Genomic DNA, 27561 nt, shown 5'->3' on the forward strand with positions numbered 1-27561 from the left:
GATGCCTGGCTGTACAATGTGTTGGCGGTAGTAAACTATTTTTGTCATCCTGGGAGTGCTATGAATGATGAGTAGCACTGTTTTGGCTTTTGCAGTAGACTTGCAGACAAAATAGTATCAGCCAATGCATCCTAGTTAGCCATTAATCATTTGGATGATCATTCCAAACTAGCTGTACATATGGGATGCCTATGGATGTAACATCTCTGAAAATGCAGAAAATTACATAAAGTTTTAGCTCTAGTAGCTGGTTGCATAAACAAACAACAAATCTGTCCTCAGGTGCCCTAGCTCAAGTTCTTCTAGTTAGGGATACATATAATCGAACCAAGCATTGTGGTAAATTTTATGACCCCAGCCTTGGTGCAGAAGAAGCGTACAAGAAGGTAAATATTCGAGGGATTCTTTAAAGCAAAGCTTCAGCATGTTCCTCCAACATTACTTTCAGAAGAAGATTTCCTGAGGAAAAGAATATACAAGGAATAAATATAGGAAACGGAGATAGCCGGGTTAAACCAGCAAGAATTGCAGCCATGCAACCGCTGTATTAAAAGAAAAAAATGGTTGTTCAAACAATTATTTACTACTGGTGGTATAAGCGTATTTCTCATTCAATACATTGAAGTCCTGGTGATGAGTCTTTTTAGAGCTAAAAAAAAAAAACGAAATTGCAAAATCTTTTTTCTCGTTCTGTTTAGCTTAAAAAAACAAGCCAATCCTGAGTTCTGTCTAAGCAACATTGATCTTATGCATGCGCGTATATGATCTTTGTGCTATCAAGTGCCCAATTGTATCTAGTTGAATTTGGACTACAATCAGCGTATAGATATTATAGCAACATGCAGACCTCAAAAGCTTATGTTCGGGCACTGGTATAAAATGTCTACCCCTGTCAGCTGACTTACGCCGAGATCTATTATAATTTTAAGTCGACGCAAGTGTTATGAAAATAGTTTGGTTGGAAACATTCAGCTACAAAATCAGTTACATCAGACCTGCTTTATAACTTTGTAACTGTTACTTCAAAATAAATAGGATAGTGGCAAGGGAAAGCCTGTTAACTATGACTTTAAAAATATCTGACTTTAAGAAGAGAAAATGGCAAGGGAAAGCCTTCTAAAGAGCTCACACTCTTGTCCCCAGATTCAAGTTCCAGCGGGTCACTGAGATGGTTGCTAGGACATTCCTGTTGTTGATCCAATATCATGGTCGGTATAATTTGGGATATCTTTTGTCTCAAGTATTGAGATAGGATGGGATGATAGTACATTTCTTTCTATGAAAAAAAAAATAATTTTATTTCATAAAATTTAAAATATTATTCTTATCCCCAAGCAACATCGGGATAATATTTTGTTATTCCTAATCTGCAATTAATTATTACATAAGGTAACCCTATTTTATCCGAAGAGCAAATATGATTTACATCCTAAAATATTTTATAGAATAAAAATACGAAAAAAATACTTGTAAAGATTCAAATGGCATCCTTTGAATGATAGAATGGTTGGTCTTCTTTCGCGGCATCAATAGTTGAATCATCTTTTGCATAATTTTTAAAGTCCTCCGATCTCTTTCTTTCACCTAATCGGTACCAATCATATGCTAGATATTATGCTTTGAAAGCTATGCAAAATACGATATAATGATTTATGAAAGAAGATTAATTATGTAAAATGTGATCCAATGATTTATAAAAGAAGATGGATCATGAAAAATACAATCCAACAATTTGTGAAAGAAGACCGACCATTCTTTCTCACGAAAGATGCAACCTGCAACCGTTGTAAGGGAGACATAAACTGGTCTCGCTAATTAGAAAGATATGCCTTGAGATCCATTTAAATGTCACTTGTCAACCCACATCCTTTTCTTTTTACCAAAAAAAAACCCACATCCTTTTCTCAAGGACACAGACCTCAATCCCTGCGCTCCCCCGCCTGCTGGTTGGTGCCCGGTTTAGGTGGCAAAGGAGGTCAATTAAGTATTGTCAAAGTCCCCAGGCCGATTGTCCACGGCACTTGGTCACCACACCATCTAGCATCCTAAATAATATAATCAATACCTAGTATTTATTTGTTTTCTTGCTTTGTTGAGCCAACTGGTGTCAGTTTCTGAACTACCGAAACAGAAAGCGACCACTGCTGAAGCTTACGAGACAACAACGGTCGGCGAGGCGCGTTCATTATTTTTCTGATAGCCGATACGTCCCGCATCCGCTGCCCCAAGCCCCAAGCTACATTAAACCCCATCCACCGCCTCTCTTCTCTCCCTCGTGCCCCCCGCTGGCCGATGCCTCGAGAAGAGACCCCGCGGGCGGAGGAGGAGGAGGAGGAGGAAATATGAACGACCTCTCCGCCACCGCCGCCGGCCGCCGGTGCCAGCTCCCGGTCCCCTCCACTGTCCCCTGCGTCATCGTCCCTCTTCTCCTCGCCGCCCTCGCTGTCTCCCTCCTCATCCTCGTCGTCGTCCACAACGCCCTCCTCCTCGCCACCGTCCTCCTCTCTCCGCCCTCATCGCCTCCTTCTTCCTATGGAATGCGGCCAGCTTCCGGAATGACCGCGCCGTTCTTGTCTTCCTCGACCGCCTCCCGACCTCCGACCTCGTCACCGCCAGGGACGGCCAGCTCGTCAAGATCACCGGGGTAATGTGATCCAAGATTCTTTCTTGTCTTCCTTTTTGTACGTTCTTTTCTTGATTCTTATTAGATGATTGGTTTCTTGGGTTGCTTGCGATTTGATCCGCCGCCAGCTTTTCTATCTCTTTGTTTTCGCAGAAAAAATAAAAATTTCTCTCTCTCTCTCTCTCTCTCTCTTTTTGGCTACTGCAACGCGGTTCGAGATCTTAAATGGGGAATGCACAGCCTCACTGTTTGGATTTTGTTCATTAGGTTCTTTAATGAGCTTGAATTAAAACGTAGTCAGACTTCTTTCCTAATGAGTAAAGAAGTCTGGTTGAGTTGTTTCGGGCGGAAGACTGTTTGGCATCAGCAGATTCCCTTTTTTTTTTGTTGTTGTGGGTGTGTGCCGCGCGTAAATTAGAGCATCAGTAGGGGTTAGTTTAACTCGGGTAAATCTACTGAATGGTTAAGAAATACTACTGAATGGAGTCTTACTTGTGTAAATATTGGTTCTTGATTGGCCTTATTGCAGTCTATTCCGTGTAGCATGGTTCTTGATGCTTGAATCAGATCATTTTAAGTCTTTAAATACATCAAACCCGTACAAGTTGGCATGCCTGCTGAACTATGAGGCATCCTTGAAGGGACCCAGGCTTATGAATGTTGAATTTGTCATCACCAGGCATCTTGTGGTGGTTGAGGATAATAATTTTAGTTTATATGCGCACCTGCATTGTATATTAGAGATATGGATATGCATTCTAAGTTGTATTCTATATGGTAGTGTTCTTCTACCGTGGTAACATATGACCTGCACAGATATCACTGAGTTGTCACTATTGCTTTCTGTCTGCCATTGTCATTCAAGGAACTGTGGATCAATCTACCTATTAGCTATACTCATTACATTGTAGTGATTGCTCTAAAGTTAAAACAACCAAAAGGTTTTAGCTCTCTTATACTATCCGACTGCTGATAACTGCATGCTGATTTCATGTGCTTTTGGATGTTTTATTCGAGGGCTTCCTGTACACAGGATTTGGATTTAATAAGATATCTTGATTATGACTTACAAGCCTTGGCTCGCTTGGTTTTTCAATTTCCAACAGTTTCACGATGCATAGGGTGACACATTTTGCTACTCTGCTTAATAATTTAATAGACTTTTGAAGTGAAATGATGTTTTGGGAGCACAAAGCTATCATTGACCTCCTGAATTTGTTTCTTTGTCGTCTGAGAGAAATCACATGCATCTTGCAACGACTTAGGAACTTTTGGTACTTGTTAGTTTTGCATTTTTGCCATGCTAAGTCCATTTCTTTTTGATATTTTTCCATCTGTAATTTGTTGCATCTTGGTGGAGTGCAGCGAATCACAGAACCAATTTCTGTCAATTGTAAACAATTTTTCTATTAAGTAACATGTTCCAGTCATTTCATCTCCCTCAAAATTATGGACTCTACCTTAGGTCCTGTTTCTGGGCATTCTTTACCAAGAAATAGTTGCTTATGTTTTTACCATATTTCTGGAGTTATTTTATAATCCATTAATTATCTATTATGAACTTCTCGGCCATATTTTTTTTGCCTTTTTCAACCCTTTGTCCAACATATCAGGCAACACCTGTTAGTTCCTTTATTTTCTTGTAATGTAGTTATGTTGTTCTGTTGGAGGCACTAATATCAGACTCGATCCTTTATTGGCATTACACATGGTCATGATCTGTGATATCTCTGCCCTAGTTGATTCAAACTTCAAGGGTTATGTGTATTTACCTCATTCGGTTGATTGTCATATTGTGCCTATTATTGCTTTTCAATCGTGCCCACTATCGACTTGATTATGCATATACTTTTAGCTAGATTTTCGTGCAACCAAGGTAAATGAATACCAGCTGATCTATGACTGCAGCTTCACATAATGGTGATTTCATCATTCAGCAATTCTGTGTTGTGACTCGTAGTCATGGACAATTGATATTACCTAACAATTATGGAGTCTAAAGCTTGTCCTGTAGCAGCCCAAGAATTGTGCATTTTAAATTTGGGGCTGAGGTGAGCCAAGCTCCAGGCTGCTCAGGTTTGGCTCATTATATGAATAGGGGTTTTCTAGCTTCAACTGAGCTCAACTGCAAATGTTCAAGCTTGGTTCATTTCTTAATTGAATGAGCCTATCATTGAGCCAAGCCCAAGCCTTTATTTATTCTTGTGACCCCAAAATGTTTTAGGCTTTTAGGCTTGTCTTGTTCATGAGTTACAAGTTGGGAATTAAACGAGTCTTAAGCTTGATTTGTATGTTAATTGAACAAGTTCAATTGAGCCTATTAACAAGCTGAAACTGAGCTCTTTATAGACAACTAGATTAATTTGCAGTCTTAATTAAGATCAAGCACTACATATGCGGTGTTGATTAAATATAAATATGTAGTTTAGGCCATTCATTGGGCAATCATATCATAGGTCTGGTTTCCATCTTCAAATTCGACATTATTAAAGTTGTTGATCAGACACTTGTTTTCATTTCCTAGTTGTCCCACATCAAACCTTGCAGATTTTCATTCTTGTAGCACCAGCAATGTACTGTTTATTCTGACCTCTTCAATCTTTTGCATTAACAATAGTTTGCTTCTTTGTAACAGACTTAATTATTATCGTGCTAGTCTGGCTAAGGAGAAAATTCACCTACATTGATTCTACTTGACAGTTGATCCCTGTAATTGAGTTAATGCCACTTTGGATTTAAAAAAATATCTGTTTTTTGACTGCTGTCCAATGACCTCTCAAAGTCGTCTTCTTATGCTTTCACCATTTGCATCCCTTCTGGCTAAACTGTGGGTCATACAGCTTCTGATCCTCCTAGCTATTATTGTGTCCAATTTAGCCCTTTTACACGTTCAAAAAATTTAGCATTGATGGATCTCTTTTCCATGTCATCATAGCATTGTTACCCAGAGTTTTCAAATTCATTGCTTATGATCATTTAATTCTTTTTTATTCTTCAATTTTCTAAAACAGCTGCAAATACTCATCATTTTGCAACCTGATCAACACTGCTCTCTTATTTGACTTTCTATTTATAAATGGCATACTGTTTTACAAGACCTATAATTTGAACAGCAAACTTCTTTTTTTTTTCCTTGAAGTTCAGGTATTTGGTTATTCCTGTGGCTGTGTATTAATCGAACTTTGACTTGCATTACTCACCTTGAATGGAAAATTCAATTAGCAGATCCAGTGAAATTGTAATCCTTGGAAGGCAAATTGGGACTGATGAGATAAAGGGTGCAGCTCAAGCAGGTTGGAGTGGGTTAAGGGATAACCCATACTCATTTCATGCCATCCAATCTTGACTTGAACCACCCTGACTTAGAAAATCCAACCAAACTAACCCAAACCCAACTCGGCTCCACAATTTCTAACCGAAAACATATCTCAGGTTGATTGTTGACTTGGGCTGGATTTGGTTATATTAGTAATTGACACATCGAAAGATTTTCTTCCACTTTAACTTGTCAAAGATGGTATCTGAATCTAATCTATCAACATTAGCTTAGAACCTAAAATTTAAATGATACTAAATATAGTTGGTTTGATTAGATGGGAAATTTACCTTTCTATAAATGTGCCATAGGTTTTTGTTGGTTTGGGTCTGATTGGACCAAAAAGGGACATATTTGGCTTGGGTTGGGTGAAGAGGATAGCAAGTCAAAATTGGGTCAGGTTGCTTAAGCCTTCAACCATGCCCAATCTAACAATAATTCAGGGATATTTACCAATTAAAACCCCACCTAGCCAAGCAATACATGGGGTCCAACTTGACACAAGCTACAGGTTAGGTCAAGTACTGTCAGTTTGACGGAGACCAAGTTGCATCCCTATACAAGATCAATGCTTTGATCTCATGGTGAATTTTGGATGGCTTGTTTCCTAGCTATTTGTGATCTTGCATATTTGAAATCAAGGTTTTAAATGCCGGTGAGATGACCGGGCATCCCACTATCTTGAGTGTTGGTCTGGGATGAATCGGGGACCGAGACAGGACATCCACTATCCCAATTACCAGTATGTAAGGCATCCTGTTCCACAGAAACCTGGGTGACCCCATCCCATGGTACTTAAAACCTTGTTTTAAATCCTCTTTTGTAAAGGTTTTGATGAGAGAAGGCTATACACTAGTTTGTTAAAATTATAGTGTCAGTGAAAGAGGAGGTCCTGACATTACATAAGATCTTACAGTGGATGCTTACAGCCTCATTGAAACACATCTGGTAGGTTGTTTTTATTTCCTTTGACGGAAGTGTAAAAATTACATTTCTTGAAAATAGTCAATCCATTTGCATTATAAAAAGGCTTTAATCGCTGGAAAAACATTGTCTGCGAAACATGTGCAAGTCAAGAGAAGTGAGCTCATGGTACTTACGTAAATGGATTTGGTGCATGATATCTTTGCAGAAGAAGATGATCTAGCCAACAAGGTTGGAGTAGCAAGATAGGAGGAAAGAAAAAGGAAACAACATTCATAACTTACAAACGGGAGCATAGAAATAACAATCTAATTCATTTTCAAAGATGGTTTCTGCGAGCTAAGCATTCCTATTTAAAGATGTAGAATACTTTTAACCTAACCTTGAGAATAAGAAGGTAAACGTAATAACACTTACAACTCGCAAAGAGGAATAGAGAAAAAGCAATTTAATACAATTAAAATATTGTTTTTTAATGAATCAGGGATACAAGTCTAAGGTTTTAATCCCATGGGACAGGATCATCTCAGTTTCCCATGGAATGGGACATGTCATTGTCTTACTCTTGGGATAAGGGATGTCATAGGACATTGTTGGGAAAAATGCCTCGAATTCGATTCACAGGAGTGAAAATCCAGATGTGGAGAAGCCCAACTCGAAGAGCACGTCGCAAGGAGTCCGGAAACGCGAAGTGGTGGGACCTGTAGCGCACGAACCAGTGGGGCCTACAGCGTGCAGGCTAAAAGGGAGGAAAGGTGGCCCAGCAACCAGGCTCGGCCCAAGCTAGCGCACGGGCTAGCCCAGGTGCGCATGGGTGCACGCGGGCCGGCCACGGGCGCGCAGCCCAGGTGAGCGCATGGGCCAATGCGGCCGAGTGCAGGCACAGCCTGCATCAGATTTTTCACATGGTCCACGCATGGTGCGTGGACCGGCGGTCCATGGAAGGCCACATGGACCAAGAAGGTGTTTTCTTTGGGTTTCATGCGGTCCACGATGGACCAACACCGTTTCCCAGGGGGTTTCTCGCGGTCTACCATGGTCCACAACCCTGATTTGCATGCGCATGTGCGATCGGGTGGCTGCGGGTGCTCGCGGCCATGATCAGACAGGTTAGGGAGTTTTTGTAGTCCTAATTGAAGTGTAATTCCAATCTGGCCTCGGATTTAGGATTTTAAGAGGTCTTATGGCAACAGAATCGTGTGTGTGCTTGGCAGTAGCTAAGAGGAAGTTCGGCGAGCACCGAGATCGAGCCATCGGTAGAGCAGACGCAGGCAGAGCACCGACAGGGGGTCGGGGGCAGAGCAGAGCATCAGGCAGAGCGCGGTGAGGCATGATGTAGTGGTTTGCTCCATAGAAAGCGTCCAGGGGTGTCGAGGATCCTGGTACTAGCAGGTCTGTAAGAGGTTCTCCTTTGGAGATTTTGAGAGAGCTTTTGTGAGGGTAGCTTCTAGCTGAGAGAGGTATGTATATGAGAGTTAAGAATGTAAGGATCTCCTCTTGTACTTGTTTTTTTTCTCATAGTGAAGCTTGCATGCCCCATGAAAGTAGCATTTGGGCTATTCCATATACTTAATTGTGTGTTCTCATTTTTATTTCTTCTTTCTTTCTGCCACAACGGATGGTACCGGATCCGCAACAAGTGGTATCAGAGCAAGTGATATCACAACAATTGGTATCAAAGTCAAGTTGGTACCAGGTGCAGGTTGCGGTGGTGATGATCAAGATTGAAGATAGAGAAGACAGGCGCAATCAAGATGGAGATCAACCACGAAGGGTTGATCGATGCTCTCTTATCCAAAGAGAAGCCGTCTACATGGACGATGTCAGCGGGAGCCTGGTACAAGATGGAGCTTCAGGTGGAGATGGATTGGACATGAGATGAGAGATTCGGAAGAATGATGAGCAACATCGTCAGATGGATACCCCGAGCAGGTCTCAGTTCCGAGGATATGATGGAGATGGGATCGAACGGTCTGGCTCCACTCTCATGTTTACCCATCCATAAGTAGCAGGTATTTATTCCAAGACGTGAGGACGAGAAGATCAGAAGCTCTCAAAGTCAGGTGGAGGCTGAATGTCGAGTTGAGGTGGAGATTGTTGGAAAAAATACCTCGAATTCGATCCACAGAAAAGAAAATCCAGATGCGGAGAAGTCCAGCTTGAAGAGCATATCGCGAGGAGCTCGAAAATGCAGAGTGGTGGGACCTGCAGCGTGCAGACCAACGGGCCTGTAGCACACAGGCCAAAAGGGAGGAAAGGCGGCCCAACAGCTAGGCCCGACCCAGGCAGTGTGCGGGCCGGCCACGGGCATGCGGCCTAGGCGAGTGTGCAACCCAGCATGCGGACGCAGCCCACAGAAGATTTTTCATGTGGTGTACGTGCGGTGCGTGGAACGACGGTCCATGGAAGGCCATATGGACCAAGAAGGCATTTCCCTGGGTTTCATGCGGTCTACGGTGGACTGGCACCGTTTCCCAGGGGGTTTTCGTAGTTTACCACGGTCCACGGCCCTAATTTGCATGTGGATGCGTGATCGGGTGGCTGCGGGTGCTCGCGATCATGATCAGACGGGTCAGGGAGTTTCTGTGGTCCTGATTGAAGTGTAATTTCGATCTGGGCTCAAATTTAGGATTTTAAGAGGTCGTGGCAATAGAACCGTATGTGTGCTTGACAGCAGCCGAGAGGAAGTTCGGCGAGCATCGAGATCAAGCCGTCGGCAGAGCAGACGCAGGCAGAGCATCGACAGGGGTTCGGGGGTAAAGCAGAACGTCAGGCAGAGCGCGATAAGGCATGATGTAGCGGTTTGCTCCACAAGAAACATCTAAAAGCGTCGAGGATCCGGCTACTAGCAGGCCTGTGAGAGGATCTCCTTGGGAGATTTTGAGAGAGCTTTTGTGAGGGTAGCTCTTAGTTGAGAGAGGTGTGTATATGAGAGTTGAGAGTATGAGGATCTCCTCTTGTACTTATTTTCTTTCTCATAGTGAAGCTTGCATGCCCATGAAAGTAGCACTTGAGTTATTCCACGTACTTGATTGTGTATTTTTGTTTTTATTTCTTATTTTTTCCTACCGCAATGAGTGGTATCGGATCCACAACAAGTGGTATTAGAGCAATTGATATCACAACAGACACATCAATGAGGACATTGGGATGATAGTGAATGATCTCATCCCAACACTTGGATGGTACCCTACCCCAGCATCTTGCAGGACATCCCGCTGGGATTTCAAACCATAGATACGACCACTAGCATCCACCATTACAGGAGAAGCAAGATGAGGAAAAGCACCAATATAACTCTTCTTCCGTATGAGCTGCACATCCCACCAACCAGCCAGCCACTTGTTTCCCTTCTCTAAATATATGGGAAGAATGAAAATATTACAGCTTATCCACCATGGACCAAATGTCAAGAAGTAAGTAGTGATCAAGCTTCTTCCTGTTCCATCTATTCATAATGGAAATTGTCACCATATAGAAACTCGAGATGGCTTTAGAATAGCGAAGAACCTCTACTTAGGGATGTATAACCCCTTGAAACTAAGCTTGAATTTGTCTTCACTCGTACATTGCTGAGCAAGAAGGTGATTTTGCAATTGCAGAAAGGAAAGAGAAAAAGAATTTTATCATGATCTTATTTGGCAATCAGCTAGGACCCAACGGCATCTTTGATTGATTTCGATGCCAGGTTCTCTTTACTAGATATTTAAATTCCAGCTTTGGATAGATCAAAAGGAGTAAGGCTGCCAGCAGTACGTCAACCTTATGTCATCAATTTTTCATGATTTATTTCATCATCTGCAGTAGCCAGCTTACAAAATTGACTCAAGTGTGGAGTGGTCATTGAGCCCTTTTGCTTTTTGCATCGGCCTCTGATGTGCTCTTGTCAAATATGCATCAGGAAAGTTCATGACATGTACAACAGGATCTTTTTGTTCTGGAATCTGGGCCAGATTTCCATGTTAATTTGTCTACTAGATTCATATCATTCTTTGAACAAGAGAAGCATTCAGATGCAGATCATGAATCAAATTATTGAATGTGGAAGTAAAGCTGAAAGACTCAAATATTGGACTAGGAAGCATGCCCTTTTCAGTTGAGACCTTAAGCTTATGAATCTCAACACTGGCATGGGGTAACAGCTCCAGTTAAGCATGCTAGATTTAATTCTCATGTGGTACTAAAAGTGACCATGCAACCATCGGATACTGGTCCATTTTTTCAGGGAAGGCCTTATAGTAACTTATGCTAATGGGTAAAGAGGGAGGTCATCTAGGTGTCATCCACATATATAAGGGTTCACATAGCAGTATAAGGATATTGGCAGGCCTTGAGGTCTTGGAATTTTACAACTTACCCAACAAAAAAAAAAAAAAAAAAAAATAAATATATGTCCTAAACCACGTCAATAAACAACAGTACCTTACCGGTACAATATTTTTCAAGACACAATTTATGTAAGATGAGAAGTATAGGTCAAGGTCATGAGATAGCTTCATTTAAATAAGATTAAAAGAATGTACTATACTACTATGCAAATTCTCACAATGCGAGACAAAATATTATATAGTAGATAGGACACCTTTTCTCTTCAGATGTTGGATGGCATTTCTTGCATTTCATTCAGCTTTTTGATCATTACCACTATAGTCAAATCTTTTATGTTGGTCTTGGTTCTACATTTAGTTTTGGATGGATCTGACATTAGGTTTTGTAGAATATGCACGTGTTCTTAGTTCCAAATTCTTTTTATGACAGTTGAAATCTTCGGAACCCCTTCACAACTTATTTGGTACAATTTATTTAGATTTTTCTTAAACTCTATCTTGAGTTTCTATGAATATTTTAGATCAGTTTTCCTCCTATTTGTTGTTATCTTAATGTAAGATATTCTTTTCTCATGATTTTTACGGTAGTTTGGAAAGTGACACTTGCCTTTCATTTTTTTAAATTATTCTCAGTTTGCTTCGTGTGAGGATCTTTCTCTTGAATCTTCATATGAGAAGGTTGGAAGATGTGTGTATACATCAACAGTTCTGTATGAATATAGCGGATTTGGATCAAAGCCAGCAAATGCCAATGGTAGATACTTCCAATGGAATTTAATATATGTGGAGGTACAATAATCACTCTTCATTTTGATGATGTTTAATATTACTTATCATATCTTTCCCTTTTAGAGTAACAGTTGATAACAATTGTTGTTGAACATGTCTTTGGCATAATAACTTTAACATGTTCACTTTGCTTATGCGTGTGTGCGTGCATATATACGTGCATATATACATATGTATCTGTGTATTTTCCTTTCACTAAGAGAGAGAACAGAACACCACCATGATTTATTTGATAGCAAAGCAGGTGGTATAACAGCAAAAACCCAACATCAGCTGCAGGTTAGCAGATCCCACACAAAGTAACCTTGTCCAAAGTAAATAAAAGATACAGGACTAATAGTATATCCACATAGTAGTTTTACAGGACTAGGAAAAGAGGCAAATTAAGGCTAATAAAATAGAAGCATAAATCAACTATCCCCAAAGTAAAATTCCAAGTAGGGGACCTGATGTTGCAAATCTTTACTTTTTCTGACCACTTCTATTCTAGCTTGCACTTCTTTGTAAATGTTCTACTAGATTGAATACTTCTAAATTACTAATTGTTCCTCTATAGCCATAAATCCCGATAAGTATAATTGGAGGAATTTTAATGGCTCTGATTTGATCTTTTGACCAATCCTCACAAAAGTCACTAGGAGGTCTGATGTGATCTTTTTGCATGAGAATAATGCATCACAAAGGCGTAGATAAGGAGCAGCAAGTAAACAAATGAACTAAGCATTCTTCTGTTTAAAAAGAGAGCTTAGTGGTCACACACACATGCCCACACACACACACCCACCCCGAGAGAGAGAGATGTTAAGTGTTCATTATAAACCACCCCTTCTTGGTTAGATTCATCATCCTTCGAAAAATAAATCTATATATTTCATTATGCAATTGCAACCAGAATTGCAGTCTTTATGCCCTTTTATGTTAGCTACGGTTCGATGACATTTTACCGAATGCCAAATGTTTCAAGCGAGATTGACCCCAACCAGTTTGCTACTGAGGTGATGGATGAATCATACGAAATATTTCTCTAGAACGTTATGTTTCGCATAAAATATTCAAATGATGCATGTACTGGAACTAAAAATTCTTGATTATCAATTTCCATCTCTGTCATTACTCCTATAAATCCTCACTGTTTTCAGAAACCCTTATTGATACTTTTTAGGAAAAGAGAGCAGGGGTTCTAGGGTCTTGGACATAGCATGTGGCAAAAGAGAGTTGCCTAGTGGATACACCAAATTTCCCATTAAATGTGAAAGTGGCACTAATTTATTTTTTGAAGTGAGTGGTTGAGTTGTTCCGAGAAAAACAAGTTAGTTTAGTTTTATGTTGGAAGTTTAGGGCCTTGGGAGCAAGAATATGAGATAGGCAAGTTTTTAAAACACAAACCATCTTATACCTTTAAGAAACTAAATTTGTAAGTGTTGATGGCTTACTGATACAAAAGTTTAGAGATCTAAGGAAAGCAATGAGTTCGTTAGAAGGGAAGCAGGTACTTATATGGTGTTTGATTTTAAGCTTGGAATGAAGAGAGTGGTTCCTTATCTCAGAAGCTTATATAAGTTAGTCTTCTGCATACTAATGATTGATAATTTACTCCAACAATATGATACAAGTGATGATCATGAGCCATTTTTTTGTTTGACATCCCATAGTTCTGGAGGACTTGAAGGTATCTAGGAGATGGTAAAGTGATTTACTCTAATAATTATCCATGTTGACACTTTCAGCATTTGCATCTTTATTAAGAATGTTATTGTAATTTTTCAGTTTTTACTCTTCGCATGCCTGTGTCCATTGTTTTACATCTTTGGGCCTCTTGCAGAGGTTTGCTGCAGACTTCTACATAACAGATATAAAGTCTGGTGCCAGAGCTTTGGTGAAGGCTGGTTACACCTCGAAAGTGTTCCCCCTGATTGATGAAAACATACTTGTTAACACGACTAGTAAAACCAGAGAACTGTCTTCTACCTTGAAGAACTGGCTAGAAAGAAGATACCTTTCTGCTGAAGCTCGTTTGTTACGTCTCAAGGAAGGGTATTAAGACCACTTTAATGGAGAACTTTTACATCATTGGTTGTTGTAGGAGTTTTCTTAATAGTTCTTACTGCATATTGGAATGACTGACAGGTACATCAAGGAGGGAAGCTCTTTGACTGTGATGGGAATGTTGAGCAGAAAGAATGGTGCCCTCATGATAGTTCCACCACCCGAGCCTTTCTCTACAGGTTGCCTACTGCAAAAATTTCTTCTTCCTGCTGATATTGATGGCGTAGTTTTGAAATTCTCTGGCAAGAATAGTTCCATGACTAACCTAAGTCTTTCATGAGACACACCGAATATCTGGTGATACGTTGGTTTTATGGCATCACTTACAGTTTGAGTAGCTTTGGTTCCAAATACTTCATGTTATATATTCCTGATTGCAGATTTTATTTGGTGAAAATGAGCCATCTGGTTTTTCTACAAATTTCCTTTTGAACTTATCCTCAAATTCCTATCCAAGAGTATCAACGGTGGACCACATTAATTGCTTTTAATGCTGGATCATTACAGCTTATAAGCATAAAAGTAACTTTTCAGGTGAATGTTTTACTTGATCCTATTACATTCTGTACAACTTTTGACTGGACTTCCCATGGTCATGCTTTACATTCAACGGAACGGTTATTTATGGACTTCCCATAGTCATGCTTTACATTCAACGGAACGGTTATTTATCAGCATGATTTGCATCCATAACTAAAGTTTTTAGCTGTATGTGACATTGAGAATATATACTAAAACAGTACATTAAGTTGAATTAAGATTCTTGACACATCTTTGCAATTGTTTTTCATGGACACAATTTGAAGCCATGTATCAGGTAAATAACTACAATTTATACAGCCAGTTTGGCATCATGTGTCATTAATGCCATTTCTTAGAGCAAATGATGGTAAATGTAAAGCAAGAGAGCATGCACAACTATTTTTTGGCAAACTTGGAGTTTATTCATGACCTGAGTACTGGGAGAATATTTTTTTGGGTAGTTGTGAAGGCCAGCCAATTTGGCCGGGTGCAGAAACAAATTTGAAGACATAGAAGTGATGTCATGTAATGTAGAGAGTTTGAGTGGTGGTAAAACTTAACTGGGATAAAGTATTGCCTTTATCACTTTTTTCTCATTGTAAAATGCAATTACTGCTGATGTACGTAGTGTGGACTATTATTTTATTTGCATGTATGGTGTTGAATGATGATACTACAGAAGGGTTGAACACTGTTGGGAATTGTGAAAGGAAAATTTATGGAATAAAGGTGCAGAAGTTAATTGGATCCAATCATAATGTGTTGAGTGCGACTTCTATGCATGTGTGGACTCGATGATGCAATTAGAGTTCAAAGCAAAACATTTCCCAACCATGTTATTTTTGGTAGCTCGTTTCTTATATAAATTGTGGAGATGTAAAATAATCATATATAATCAAACCATGATGGATGATAAAGGAGATACCATAGAGATGAAGGATACTTTCTCAAGACCGATAACCCAGTTCCATCATACATCAATTGTTGGAAAGTGATGATAAATGGGCATGGTAGAAATAAAGATGATGAGTTGATTATGTGGTAAAACTAGGAGGAAAGAAATTAGAAAATGTTAGAGGAAGCTTGGAGTAGGACAAAAAGAAGATAGAATGGACAAAACTAGTTTGAATAGACCTGTTTATTGCTAGATAAGAACTTGAGCAATCCTAGAAGCCAGTATCTAGTGAAGGATACAGATTACTGGTGAGGTGAAGTTTCCAACTTTAGATTGAAACATTCAACTAAAATGAGGCAGCATGATCAGACTATGAGATGCATAGTCTGATCATCCACAGCTGAAGCAATACCTTTATAATTCAGATTTCCTCTAATTCTTTATATTATTCAACAACTTTTAGGTTCATAAAGCTGAAGCAATACCTTCCTTCCATCCCTTGAGGGAGGTTGAATTATATATGCTTCTGAGGAGCCTTGATTTAAACTTGTGGGTAAGCTCAGCAATTATATCAGCTTACATAAGGTTATCTTTGGTAGAAGGAAGCTAATAGCATGTAAATATATACTAAATAGTCTCTCTTTGCTGAAGACATCACTGCAACTTACTGTGTTGATGTCATTTTCTTGATGAATATAGTTAATATTGTTATTGGAATATCAAATGAGTTAATGCTGTCTGAATTGCTTTGGCCAAGAGATATAGTGAGAAGATGCAGGTTTGGAGGTCTGAAAAGAACAGGAACCTGGGTTATGAAATATGGTTTCAAAAACATTCTAAATTGTTTTGCATTCGGATTGGAACTGATTGCTAAATCGTTAGAAAATCTTAACTGTGGTAACATGTGTTTGTTTATAATATCTGTGTTCTATTTTTCGGGGGGGAAAAAAATACTATGTTGACAACTGCTTCATGGTACTGTGCCTCCGTCTAAGGGCTTGTGAAAGGGAGGTCACTTGGGAAAATAGTGCTTTTTCCTTTTTTTACTGTGCAGAAAAGTTAGAATTATGAAGTATAAATAATGTAAATTATTTTCTTCACACCAGATCTTGATCTTGCTCAAAAGACATATGATTGTATGAAAATCTCTACTATCACAATGCAGAAATCGTTTGAGTTGCCACCTATTCATTAGTCTCGTCTATTTCAAAATAAATAAATAAATAAAATGGAGTGGGAATGACTCCCTCAGATCATTTGGTAAAAGAAGCGGATAAGGGGATCACAATCTGGTGCCCATGGTAAAAGGCAAAGCAAGAAGGGAAAAGAAGAGAGGAGTGTTTGTACCCATTCTCCATGCTAGGCCAAGGACGCTCTTGCACTGTATATGCAATTTAATTTTGATTCAGTTCATCTGCCTCAATCAAAATGTGATTCAAGCTCATCAAAAACTGTCCCTCTTTCAGTATTTTTTTTTTATGTTTGATAGGGAAAGAAGTGCTCTATATCAGTCTCTACGATAGTCATGTAGTATGAAAAGCAGCAAAATCTTGAAACAGATGCCGGTAGGTTATCCATTTCCACACACACACAGCTAAATTAATGCAGACGAGGCAGTCTCTAGTTGTATGTGGTTTGTGTAAATGCGGAATTCCTGTAAGCCTGGTCCAATGACCAATCAGAAAACAAAATAAAATTGGACGTATAATGTGGTCGGACGACGTCTCCATACGGTAATCATTCAATATTTTGCTGTCCGGCGGTGGGTGAGATACCCTCAGAAAAAGACTGGGTGAGATAGGCCTCCTTCCATTTAATAAATGCATAACCGCTTATTCCTAGACCACGGGGGCAAGCCCTTCTGTTTTGTGGAACAGAGAGGATGTTCCTGCCCCCTGGAAAGCTGGACCACTTTGTTGTTACCGCGGCTATCATAATGCATAAGAATCATGACTTGTATACTCATATGTAAGCTTCCAAATTATATTAATGCACGGCCACGGGGCGAAAGGGAATGGAGAATCCTCATCTTCCTGACTCTCGTAGGGAGAGTGACGTTAACGTTCCTCTTTACGGATGACTCTCATAGATAAGATGGTTCTCGTGGGAATCTAGCTATTTTCCCATCGAAAAGTTCGAGTGCTCGATATGAATCTATCGTGATAGTCCTTGTATAATCTCACGGATGACGAATGCATGGCGTGCATTCTATCATCCCTTGCTGTTGGTGTTAAAACGAAGACCAACTTCTCGTCTTTCTTTTTTCCGCTGGAGTTGGGCAATCTTCTCAAGTAACCGGAACGGTCATAATTGAACTGTTAGCAGTCAAAACTGACGTCGTCTTTCTATACATATTAATCTGATTAATATATTGATCAATGCGAGAAATCAGGAGCAAGAAAAACGAGAGTCGATCCATATCTTATCTATCCGCATAAATGGGGACCGTACTGGCCGGATATATATATATATATATATATATGGGTAATTTTCGTCCCTACATGACTTGTTAAGGATAAGCATGATCCTGAAGAACTTAGAATAGGCAACTCAAAAAGTTTGCAGATGAGTCGGATACACGCGGATTTGATCGAAACTGAATTGACTAGAGCCGCTACCAATACCTGACCGTCCTAGATCAGGACCCAACTTCTAATCAAGAGGGATATGGATCTCAAAAAATCAGTTCGTCCCAGCTAAATCCAAATGGATCCGATACTTGGACAGTTCGTCAGACACACCCTTAGATAACTTACCTATATCTGGCTGCTAAAAGCATTCTTAGTCGGATTGCCCTCTTTTCGGGGAACATCAGGCTCCATTTTTTAATGCAAAATAACTTTTATTACTTCTCACTTATTAATGCATCACATTTTGCCAGCAAAACAGCCACATCTAAGATACATATATTATATATGCAGTCGCGCCGAGACATCCACAAGTCCCATACAAATAATTCCCAGTCCACTCGTTCATTATACTGCTGGCAGGAGAAATTCAGAAAGAAAGAAGGAGAGACGTCCTCTTAGGCCTTGCAGTAGATGGCAGCATCCTGCTGCTGGTGGTGCTGCTGCTGCATGAGGGCGAGGGCCCTCTCGAACTGGTTCCATCGCTGCTCCAGCGTGCCGCTGTAGCCGACGGACATGCGGATGAGTCCCGGGGAGATGCCGGCCCGGGCCTTTTCCTCGGGACTCATCTCGCTGCTGGTGCTGCTCCCGGAGCAGGACATGAGGGTCTCGTAGTAGCCGAGGCTGACGGCCATGAGACCAAACTGGGTGGTGTTCTGGAGGTGGTGCATCAGCCGGTTGGCTCGCTCCTCGGAGCCCATGTCCAGGCACAGCATGCCGCCGAAGCCGTAGTCCGGGTTGGCGATGGAGGCCAGGAGGGAGTGGTGGGGGTGGTCTTCCAGCCCCGGGTAGATGACCTTCAGGCCCAGCTTCTTCATGCGGGTGGCGTAGGCCATGGCCCGCTTGCTGTGCTCCTTCATACGGAGGGACAGGTGGGGCAGCCGCTCCGAGATCTCGAAGGCGACCTTGGCGTTCATGGTCGGCCCCAGCAGCATCAGCGACCCATGCTGCAGATCCATCATCGACTTCACCAGGCTGGCCGGTCCGCATATAGCACCTATGCATCATGTGATAAGACATTAATCCATCAATTAAAGTACTGGTTAACACATCACAACCTATTTATTCCAAGGGTTCTTCCGTTTATTTTGTTAGCAATGATTTGAACCTTTTTTTTTTTTTTTTTTTCCTGCATAGATTATAACCTGTACCATTCTCATTAATTCACTAGGTCCCAAATTAAAAGGAATCAAGTTTTGATTAGCCATTCAGCATCATAGCACCAGCTAATTAACCAACCATAGTGGAATAAGTTGACCAGCATCTTAATATGACAAAGAGGTGCACGGCAAAGAATCACACGGCTCAGGTTAGAAGGTTTCGATAGCAAAGGTGTGACAAAAAAAAAAATTTCATGTCAAGACATATACAGGTACGCAAAGACAAAGTTCAGTGGCCTGTCAGGCTAACTTCCGAGGGGCTTTGGAAGTTAGTGCGAAGCCCGAACCACCGCATGCGCAGACTTCCAGCCCCACGCAGCATGTTCCAGGTCCCACTCACGAGAACTAGGCAGGCATCTCTTCTCTACGTCATTTCAACTCCACTTTATATGACTTTCGGCCAAAACATTGTTAGATAATTTGAAAATAACAAATAAAAATAGTCAAAAAAAAAATTTTTTTTTTTAAAAAAAAAGGCCTTACGACGGTCCAGAATCGGAATGATGGCTACATGATAGGTTGATGCAATGCATAAAACAACATGATCTCTCATGGCTTAGTTCTTTCCGATTTAACTTTGATCCAGATTCAACAAACACATCTTAATCTTGTGGGCTAGAAACACGCACGCAATCACCCAATTTCTCTGGTAACCATGCAACCACCCTTTGCCCCTATTTTTTGTGAACTGGACCTGATTTGGACCACTCGACACGTTCTCATGAACCGTCAAACTATGTCTATGCACGGCACGTGTCCGTTCTTGGAAGGCAGCACGATGTACCGCGCCATGGGGTGGCACCGCAGGGATTCACGCTTCTCATGGTAACCACTTTTCTACCTGCAAGCTCTACATACCTGATATCTATATTTTATTCTAATCATTCACACAATAATAATAATAATAATAATAATAATAATAATAATAATATTATTATTATTATTATTATTATTATTATTATTATTATTATTATTATTATTATTATTATAGCACGTCAATCCAAGTCAACATAAAGCTGCCCCGAATGCTTTGATGACATCTTTTTCAGACCTGCGGCGAGATTCAATCAAATGACAGAGACACCTCCACCATAGGGGAGGATACTCCAAGGGAAAAGATTATTGGTTGGATCAGGCTTATAATGGACCATGGCTAATTATCAGTCAGAAAGAGTGAAAATACATTAAATACATGATAGGACGTGTTATTACGAGGAAAAAAAGTAGTATTTGTGATTATGATGCATAAAATAAAAAAGAATGATAAAAGGAAATAGTAACGGTCCATCGTGAACTTGGTCCAATCAATAATTCTCCCACCGGAGGAGGTGGTTTCGGGTCACGGTCTAGATGAATTCCCTAGATGGATAGCACGTGTTCGATCCAACAGGCGCATACCTGCAATGATGTCGGCCCCACCGCTGATGAACTTGGAGACGCTGTGGACGACGACGTCGGCGCCGAGCCTCGCCGGCGACACCACCATCGGCGTGAAGGTATTGTCCACCACCAGCTTCAACCCCTCCTCCCTCGCCACCGCGCTCAGCCTCGGCACGTCCGCCACCGCAAGCGTCGGGTTCGACATCATCTCCACGTACAGCACCCGCGTCGCCTCCTTGTCGCTCCGGATCGCCGCCCGCACCGCCTCGATGTCGTCGATGTCGACGAACTCCACCCGGATCCCGCACGCCCGAGGGAGGAAATGGGCGAGGAGGGCGTGGGTGCCGCCGTAGAGGCAGCGGGAGGCGACGACGCGGCCACCGGCGCCGCAGAGCTGGATGAGGACGGAGGAGATGGCGGCCATGCCGCTGGCCGTGCAGTAGGCGGCCTCGGTGCCCTCGAGGGCGGCCATCTGGCGGCCCAGGTTCAGGACCGTGGGGTTGCAGTGCCGGCTGTAGATGAAGAAGTCGCGGTCGGGGCCGAGCTCGCCGGCGAACATCCGGCGCAACGTGTCGGCCTCCATCACCGTGAACGTAGCCGATGCCTCGATCGACATGTTCACCCCACCGTGCTCCCCGAATTCGTGCCGCACGCTCGCCAGCGCCCCCGCCGGGTCGTTCCTGGCCACCCTCTTCGTCGACACCGCCGCCCAATCGCCGGTGCCGGTGACGAATCCGTCATCGTCGGCGGTGGCGTCCTTGGGGCCGCGCTTCTTGGGGTTAGTGAAGACCATGGATTGCTCGGTCTCCGCCATGCCCTCCCTCTGTTTGTGTATTTGTTTTTCTGACCCTTTTTTTATGGAGTTTCTGGTGGATGAGGAGAGGAGGGGAAGGGGATTGATATATAGCAGTTTCGAGGAAGAGACGCGTTACGATGTTACGCGGAGGAGATTACTTTGACTATTATCCCCTTTGCAAAATAAACGGATAATTACGGAAAAAATTGTGGAGAGGAGGATCGGTTGAGTCGGGGGACGTTTCACGTGAGAATAAATAGCCATGATATCGGCACACGTTTGCCAACCCAAGGAATTGGGGGAGCAACTTGGACTTAACCAGGCGTCTCTCCATCCCTAATTGGAGATGTACATGGACTTTGCCGCCATGAATGGAACCTTTTTTCTGGCCTCCATACAAACTTTATTGGCCATGTATGGAGCCTTTTCCAAGTCTACATGCAGAGTTATTTTTGTTACCAAGTATAGAAATTGAAATAATTAATTAATCAATGAATTAGGGTCAAATATCTAAATGCATATATTAATTAAAATGGAGGCTTGGCGTCAGTTAGTAGAACTCCGTTCGTCATGTGCCATATGGTGCCCAAATGAATAATTTTAAATTATTAATAATAAAATCTTATTAATAATATTAAATTATATTAAATAAATTTTTTTCTTACCATCACTAAATTAATATAGAAATTAATGATATTATTAATAAGCTAAATCATAGTTTTATTATTTTATAATAATATATAATCTTATTGTATCAATAGTTATATATATATTATCGAAATCTTGTATATCAATAGTATCTCATAATATTAATATCAAAAAAATTTAGAAAATAACTAGATTTATTTTTATGTCTATTTTATTCTATTTTATTTGAATTATCTGTTCTATTATATCTATTTTATATTATATTTTAAAAATTAATGATTGGAAAAGAAGAAATAATTACTCTATGTATCACATTCACCACAAGGATAAGAATGTCCAGATCTATGACATTTCTTATTTAATACAATTCTTTAACAATATAATATCATTTATTAGCTTACTAAACCATGTTAGATTAATACAAAAATTAATAATATTAATAATAATATATACTTAATATTGAGGAAAAAATTTTTATTAGCACTGGATCATATTCAATTGCATTTATATAATTGTGATCTTACTTAAAAGGGAAGATGTCCTTATTTATGACATCTGTTATTTAATATGGTGCTTTATCAATATAATATCATTAATAAGGAATTTATTAACTTACTAAACCATGTCAAATTAATACAAAAGTTAATGATACTTGCTTAATATTAGGGGAAAAAATTCTATTAGCATTGTACCCTATTCAATTGCATTTATGTAATTGTGATCTTACTTAAATGGAAAGATGCCTATGTTTAGGGTTTTTTTTTTGGATACAAATGGACGGTCATACCATTTTAATATGAAAATAGTCTAAAGAGTCAAAGTACAACATATCTTTCAGAGCCTAAAGGCAGACACCGTTTTGATGTCAGATCCAAGAGTCTAATATGTTAGACAACAAAGGAAGCAATCCAGTCCACAGCACTGTTAGCCTCCCAGTAAACATGTCGAATAGTGACCTTGATGGAATGATAAAGGAATCTTTAGATATCTCAAAGAAACAGGTAAATATCTAAATACTTTGTCTCATCCTTGATCTGCAACTCTTGCCTCGCATAGATGATGCCCGTCCAAGTAGCACAAACCTCAGTATCAGAAACAACCAAGTCAAAGAGTTGGGATGCCCCCGCCACCAGAAGCCTAGCATCTGGAACCCGGATGACATAGCTTGATCCACCTTTGCCATCTCTAATACTGTCGTTGAAGTCGACCTTGACAAACCTCGAGAGAGAGGGTTCTCAAAAAATGAATAGAATCCTCCGGATTGCCGCAGACGCAGTAAGAAAGTCCCAGAAGCTTTGGATGGTAAGATTCGGACCAGTAGTATCGAAGTGGCAGTACTCCACAACTAAGCAATATGTTCTCTCCAACACACATCATGTAGGCTTAACCTTAACGTCGAATACCAGGCTGTTCTTGGACAGCAAGATCTGATGGGTGACATATGCCATCCTAGGGCCCCCGAATGAACTCTCGATCATGCTCCTACGAATCGCATTTAAGAATGGTGGGATTAAAAGGTCACTGGTTGCCCTCTATGGCTAGCCACCCACCATCCTCTAAATCAAACTTGCGCATGCTTCATCGACTCCTCCAACCCGCAGATTAGGCAGATAATCAAAACCTCCATATCTCTGTCTCTAAGAATAGTCCGCATTGGAAGCTGGTTCCAAGCAACCTTCTAGAGGAAGAGTCTAATTCTGGGATGGATAGCCACTTTTCAAATCCAAGCCACATCGATCTTTCTGTCAGGCACCAGTCTATTCGTATTGACGAGGTTCCTGGCAAGGATCTTAGGACAGTAAGACCATCCCCACACCCTCGAGTCCTGGTCTTGATGGATAAGAATCAGGGTGGCAAGAACTCTGTCAGCAAGCTGTCCACCAAACAAGCGAGTGACCTCCCAAGCCCTTCAACCCCTGCCATCTATAGAGATCAAGTCATAGGCCTACAGATGCTCGTCCACCTCAGTACTGATGTAAGTCGGCTAGCGAGAGAGTGGCAAATTGGAGATCTAAATATCTTAGTACATATCAACGAAAGTCCCATCACCAATTAACCATCTTACCCGGGCCACCACTACAGGGGCTCAAGCACAGATCTCTTTCCAGATGAATGAACAACCATGATAAGTCCAAAATATGGGACCCCTGATTCCAAGCCCCATAATGAATTCTGATCATTCTGCTCCACAAACAATCAAGCTGGATGAGGAATCTAGTGGTATGTCTGGATATCATAACCTCTCTCCTGATGAAAAATATTTTTTTATTAGTTCTGTACCCTATTCTATTGCATTTTTATAATTGTAATCTTGCTTTAAAGTGAAGTACAATTAATGATGACCTTGCTATATTGCATTTGGATATCTTTTAAAAGCAATATTTTTTCTATTTCTTATTATATATAGGTTAGATTATGATCTTATTATTTTATAATATATATTAGTTTACTATATCAGTAAATATAGATATGCTACTAAAATTTTGTATGGTGATGGTATATCATAATATTAATATTAAAAAATATTTTAGAAAAAATTAAGTTCTTGTGCCTATTATATTATATTCTATTCCTACAATCTATTCTATATTACATTTCAAGAATATATAGTTGGAAAAAAAAAAAAACTGCATTTCATACATCGCTGGTTATTTTTGCGATTATGGGTGTCTAAATCCTAAGAAAGATATGGTCCAAGTTGAGTGAGGGATACCACAAGTTATAGCACAAAGATGATAAGGATCATCTCTCTTCAAGATGAGTGCTCATCCTTTTTTGTGATCAAAAAAGTGTGAGAGGAGTGTCCTAGAGAAAGCGACCCCTTCAGCATGTAGAAGATTTGATGCGATTCTCTCCCCTTTTTTTTTGGGGAAGAGAGGGGGGTGGGGTGCGTGGGGGACGTTGAATGCTGTTCAAATCTTCTTTGGTAGCCATTTGTATCAATATTGTCATTGAAAAGAATGATGCATTTTTGTACCCCCTCTAATTCTTAAGGATGGCATTGAAAAAGCTAGCATCCTTAATTTTTTTAAAATTTATTCTCCTTTTTAAGAAAGAAGTTCACCAACAGCCTTTGAATGATCAGGATTAGTATCCTAATTTTTTTTTCTTCTATGTGATGTGAGGTGGGGAGGGAGTGAGAGGGAAACACCACCTTAACCACATGGTCTTTCACCTTTCATTGTTGCCAACCGTGATTTTTCAGTTTTTTCAGCAAAATATTTCGAATTGCTCATCTAGGTAGATATTAGTTTAATTTTCCTCCTCTTGAAATAAGTAAATGGTCCGACCAACCCTGGTGAGATCCAGGGTTCAAATCCAGGATATTACTAATTAAAGAAAAAGAAAAGAAAACACGATCGTTGTAGTCTTCCAATATCTTTTGATAATTACTTTGTTGATTGAAGCTTTTGGTGGTTTGGATCCTACCTTTCGCCCAATTTGCTCAGGTTGTTCGATGGTTGTGCTACTATAGAATCCTATACCTTCACTATTTGATGACTTCTGCCCTGGAGATCAAGGTTTGAATCCTACCTACCTTCACAATAAGGAGCACTTTAGCGGCTGTTCTACAGCCAACGATTGTTTCGTGCATGGACAAAGCATGATCAAAATCCTGTGAAGAGAGAGTGGGAGAAATGATGGAAAAATAGGAAACACTGGAGATATCATAGAATTTGGACAAATGCAGCATTAAATTATATACAAGAATACCAAGCATTGTGAACTCTGCCATCAGCTAGCATACATGGCCCAGGACTTGGAGAACAGGTAAGCCCTGGAATCACAGACAGCAGCTAGCAAAGGTGGTCGAGCACTATCCTCCAACAAGTTAATAAGCAACGTGACTGCTTCCTCCTTTTCCAAATTGAGATCGAGCCTACCGATAGTGATGTTGGAATATGATCCTTTCCCAAATTGAAAGCAAACAAATGTGCTATGCCGAGCAAAGGAAATATCTCTGAAAGCAAATAACACTGGGTCGAGAAAAATATCTGCTTTGTGAAAGAGAATGAGGGCAATGTGATATATGTACGTCATATATAAATTATACAAGATTGGTTATATAATTATAGGCACAATCATGTCAAAGATATACTATAATAATCTTACCAAAAAAAGATATACTATAATAAAAGGATCGGTCAATTATACGACATATATAAAAAGGATTTGTTTCCTTATATTCCATAATTTGTTCTCTATAGAATAGGGGTAAATCTCAATGGGATTAGCATGTGTGGCTGATGAAGCGGATTTGGTGGCGTTAACGGATGACGAAGTATTGATCTCGAATCTAGAAAACTTGACTCGATTCCTAACTAATTGTATGGTTCAATAATTCCAGGTTAACTCATGCATCAATGCGAAGTTTAGGAATAACAAACATAAGTTGACATGGAAAGAGAAATTTAAGTATACTTAAAAATAATAATGCGAAATTAGTTGATGCAATATAAATGTGAAAAATTACTTTGGAAAGGGTACTTCTGAAATTTAGATTCTCAATCTATCCAAACCATCAGCCAAGATTCCGAGTTAGATCACGAAGATATCAAATTCAATCATTTGCAGGGAAGTTAATCATCCGAAAGTGATCTGACAAAGGAATCTACGATATACTGACCAATCCTAGGTGCAATTCGCTGAATTTTGAATTGGTAGATGGAAGAAAAGAATCATGCAATTATGCTTTATGTCATCTTATTGACTAACTTATTGTAGCGCTTGGTCCTTCCCCTAAAGGAGGCTTTTCTCTCATCAAAAAAAAGAAAACGGGGGAATGCTTATCGCTTTCCAAGTGACTGAAGGAGAAAAGGACCGCTTTAAAGCGAGAGTGACCACTCCAGTACGAACAGATAAGATGCCGATTCCCCACCTTGGGCTCCTCCTGTCTGCTTGGAACTCGTGGAAACAAACAGCCCACAGATTAAGTGAACCACACGTTGGTTTAAATACCTAATTGTTTGCTTTCATGAGCCTTATAATTATTAAAGTGTTGTTATTGCCGGAACGGTCCAGACGGTTCTGATGAAAGACGCCATCAGAAATAAATATGGATGGGAACCATTTACACTTACGAGGATCCAGTACCGAAATTTCAACGCTCACATTTTTAAAAAAAAATTAATTGGGAAGATAAACGTCAGACGTTGTATTAATTAAAAGCATAGTTGTCGCATCAGAAAATTCAAGAAAGAAACATTACGTTAATGAAAATTTGAGAACATTAATTTAGATGTAACTAGTCCATATATAACCTGCGTGATATATTTTCACAAAAAAAAAAAAAAAAAAAAAAACTCCCCTGATATATTAGTTGCATTATTTTTTTAATTTTTTTTAAAAATTAAATATAAAATAGATATCATAGAGTAAGATAATAAAAATAAAATATAATATAATAGATATCAGAGTTTAATTATTTTTTTAAATAACTTTTTGATAACAATATTATGATACACTATAATTATACAAAATTCTTATATATATATATATATATTAGA

The 27561-nt window shown here is 40.0% G+C and overlaps 1 protein-coding gene and 1 non-coding gene across 2 annotated transcripts; one reads left to right on the plus strand and one right to left on the minus strand.

Moving 5' to 3' along the window:
- The first annotated feature begins 86 nt into the window (after positions 1–86).
- On the plus strand, positions 87–15193 carry LOC105043484 (uncharacterized membrane protein At1g16860). Its single transcript, XR_012140719.1, has 4 exons — positions 87–2644; positions 11825–11980; positions 13803–14014; positions 14108–15193. It is a non-coding gene; the product is annotated as an uncharacterized membrane protein At1g16860 (transcript).
- Positions 15194–18264: 3071 nt separating this feature from the next.
- On the minus strand, positions 18265–21498 carry LOC105043483 (methionine gamma-lyase). Its single transcript, XM_010921045.4, has 2 exons — positions 20629–21498; positions 18265–19067 (listed from the first exon to the last, which is right to left on the minus strand). The coding sequence occupies exons 1-2, from the start codon at positions 21422–21424 to the stop codon at positions 18469–18471; spliced, it is 1395 nt and encodes a 464-aa protein (XP_010919347.1). The 5' UTR covers positions 21425–21498; the 3' UTR covers positions 18265–18468.
- Between the last annotated feature and the right edge of the window lie 6063 nt (positions 21499–27561).

The sequence above is a fragment of the Elaeis guineensis genome, chromosome 4 (assembly GCF_000442705.2).
Source record: "Elaeis guineensis isolate ETL-2024a chromosome 4, EG11, whole genome shotgun sequence".
Taxonomy (NCBI): Eukaryota; Viridiplantae; Streptophyta; class Magnoliopsida; order Arecales; family Arecaceae; genus Elaeis; species Elaeis guineensis.

Excerpts from the sequence above, each read along its gene's own strand:
- LOC105043483 (XM_010921045.4), bottom strand. The coding sequence starts at position 21,424 with ATGGCGGAGACCGAGCAATCCATGGTCTTCACTAACCCCAAGAAGCGC. Across the intron at positions 19,068-20,628 it reads TGGGGCCGACATCATTGCAG|GTGCTATATGCGGACCGGCC; the intron begins GTATGCGCCTGT and ends CATGATGCATAG.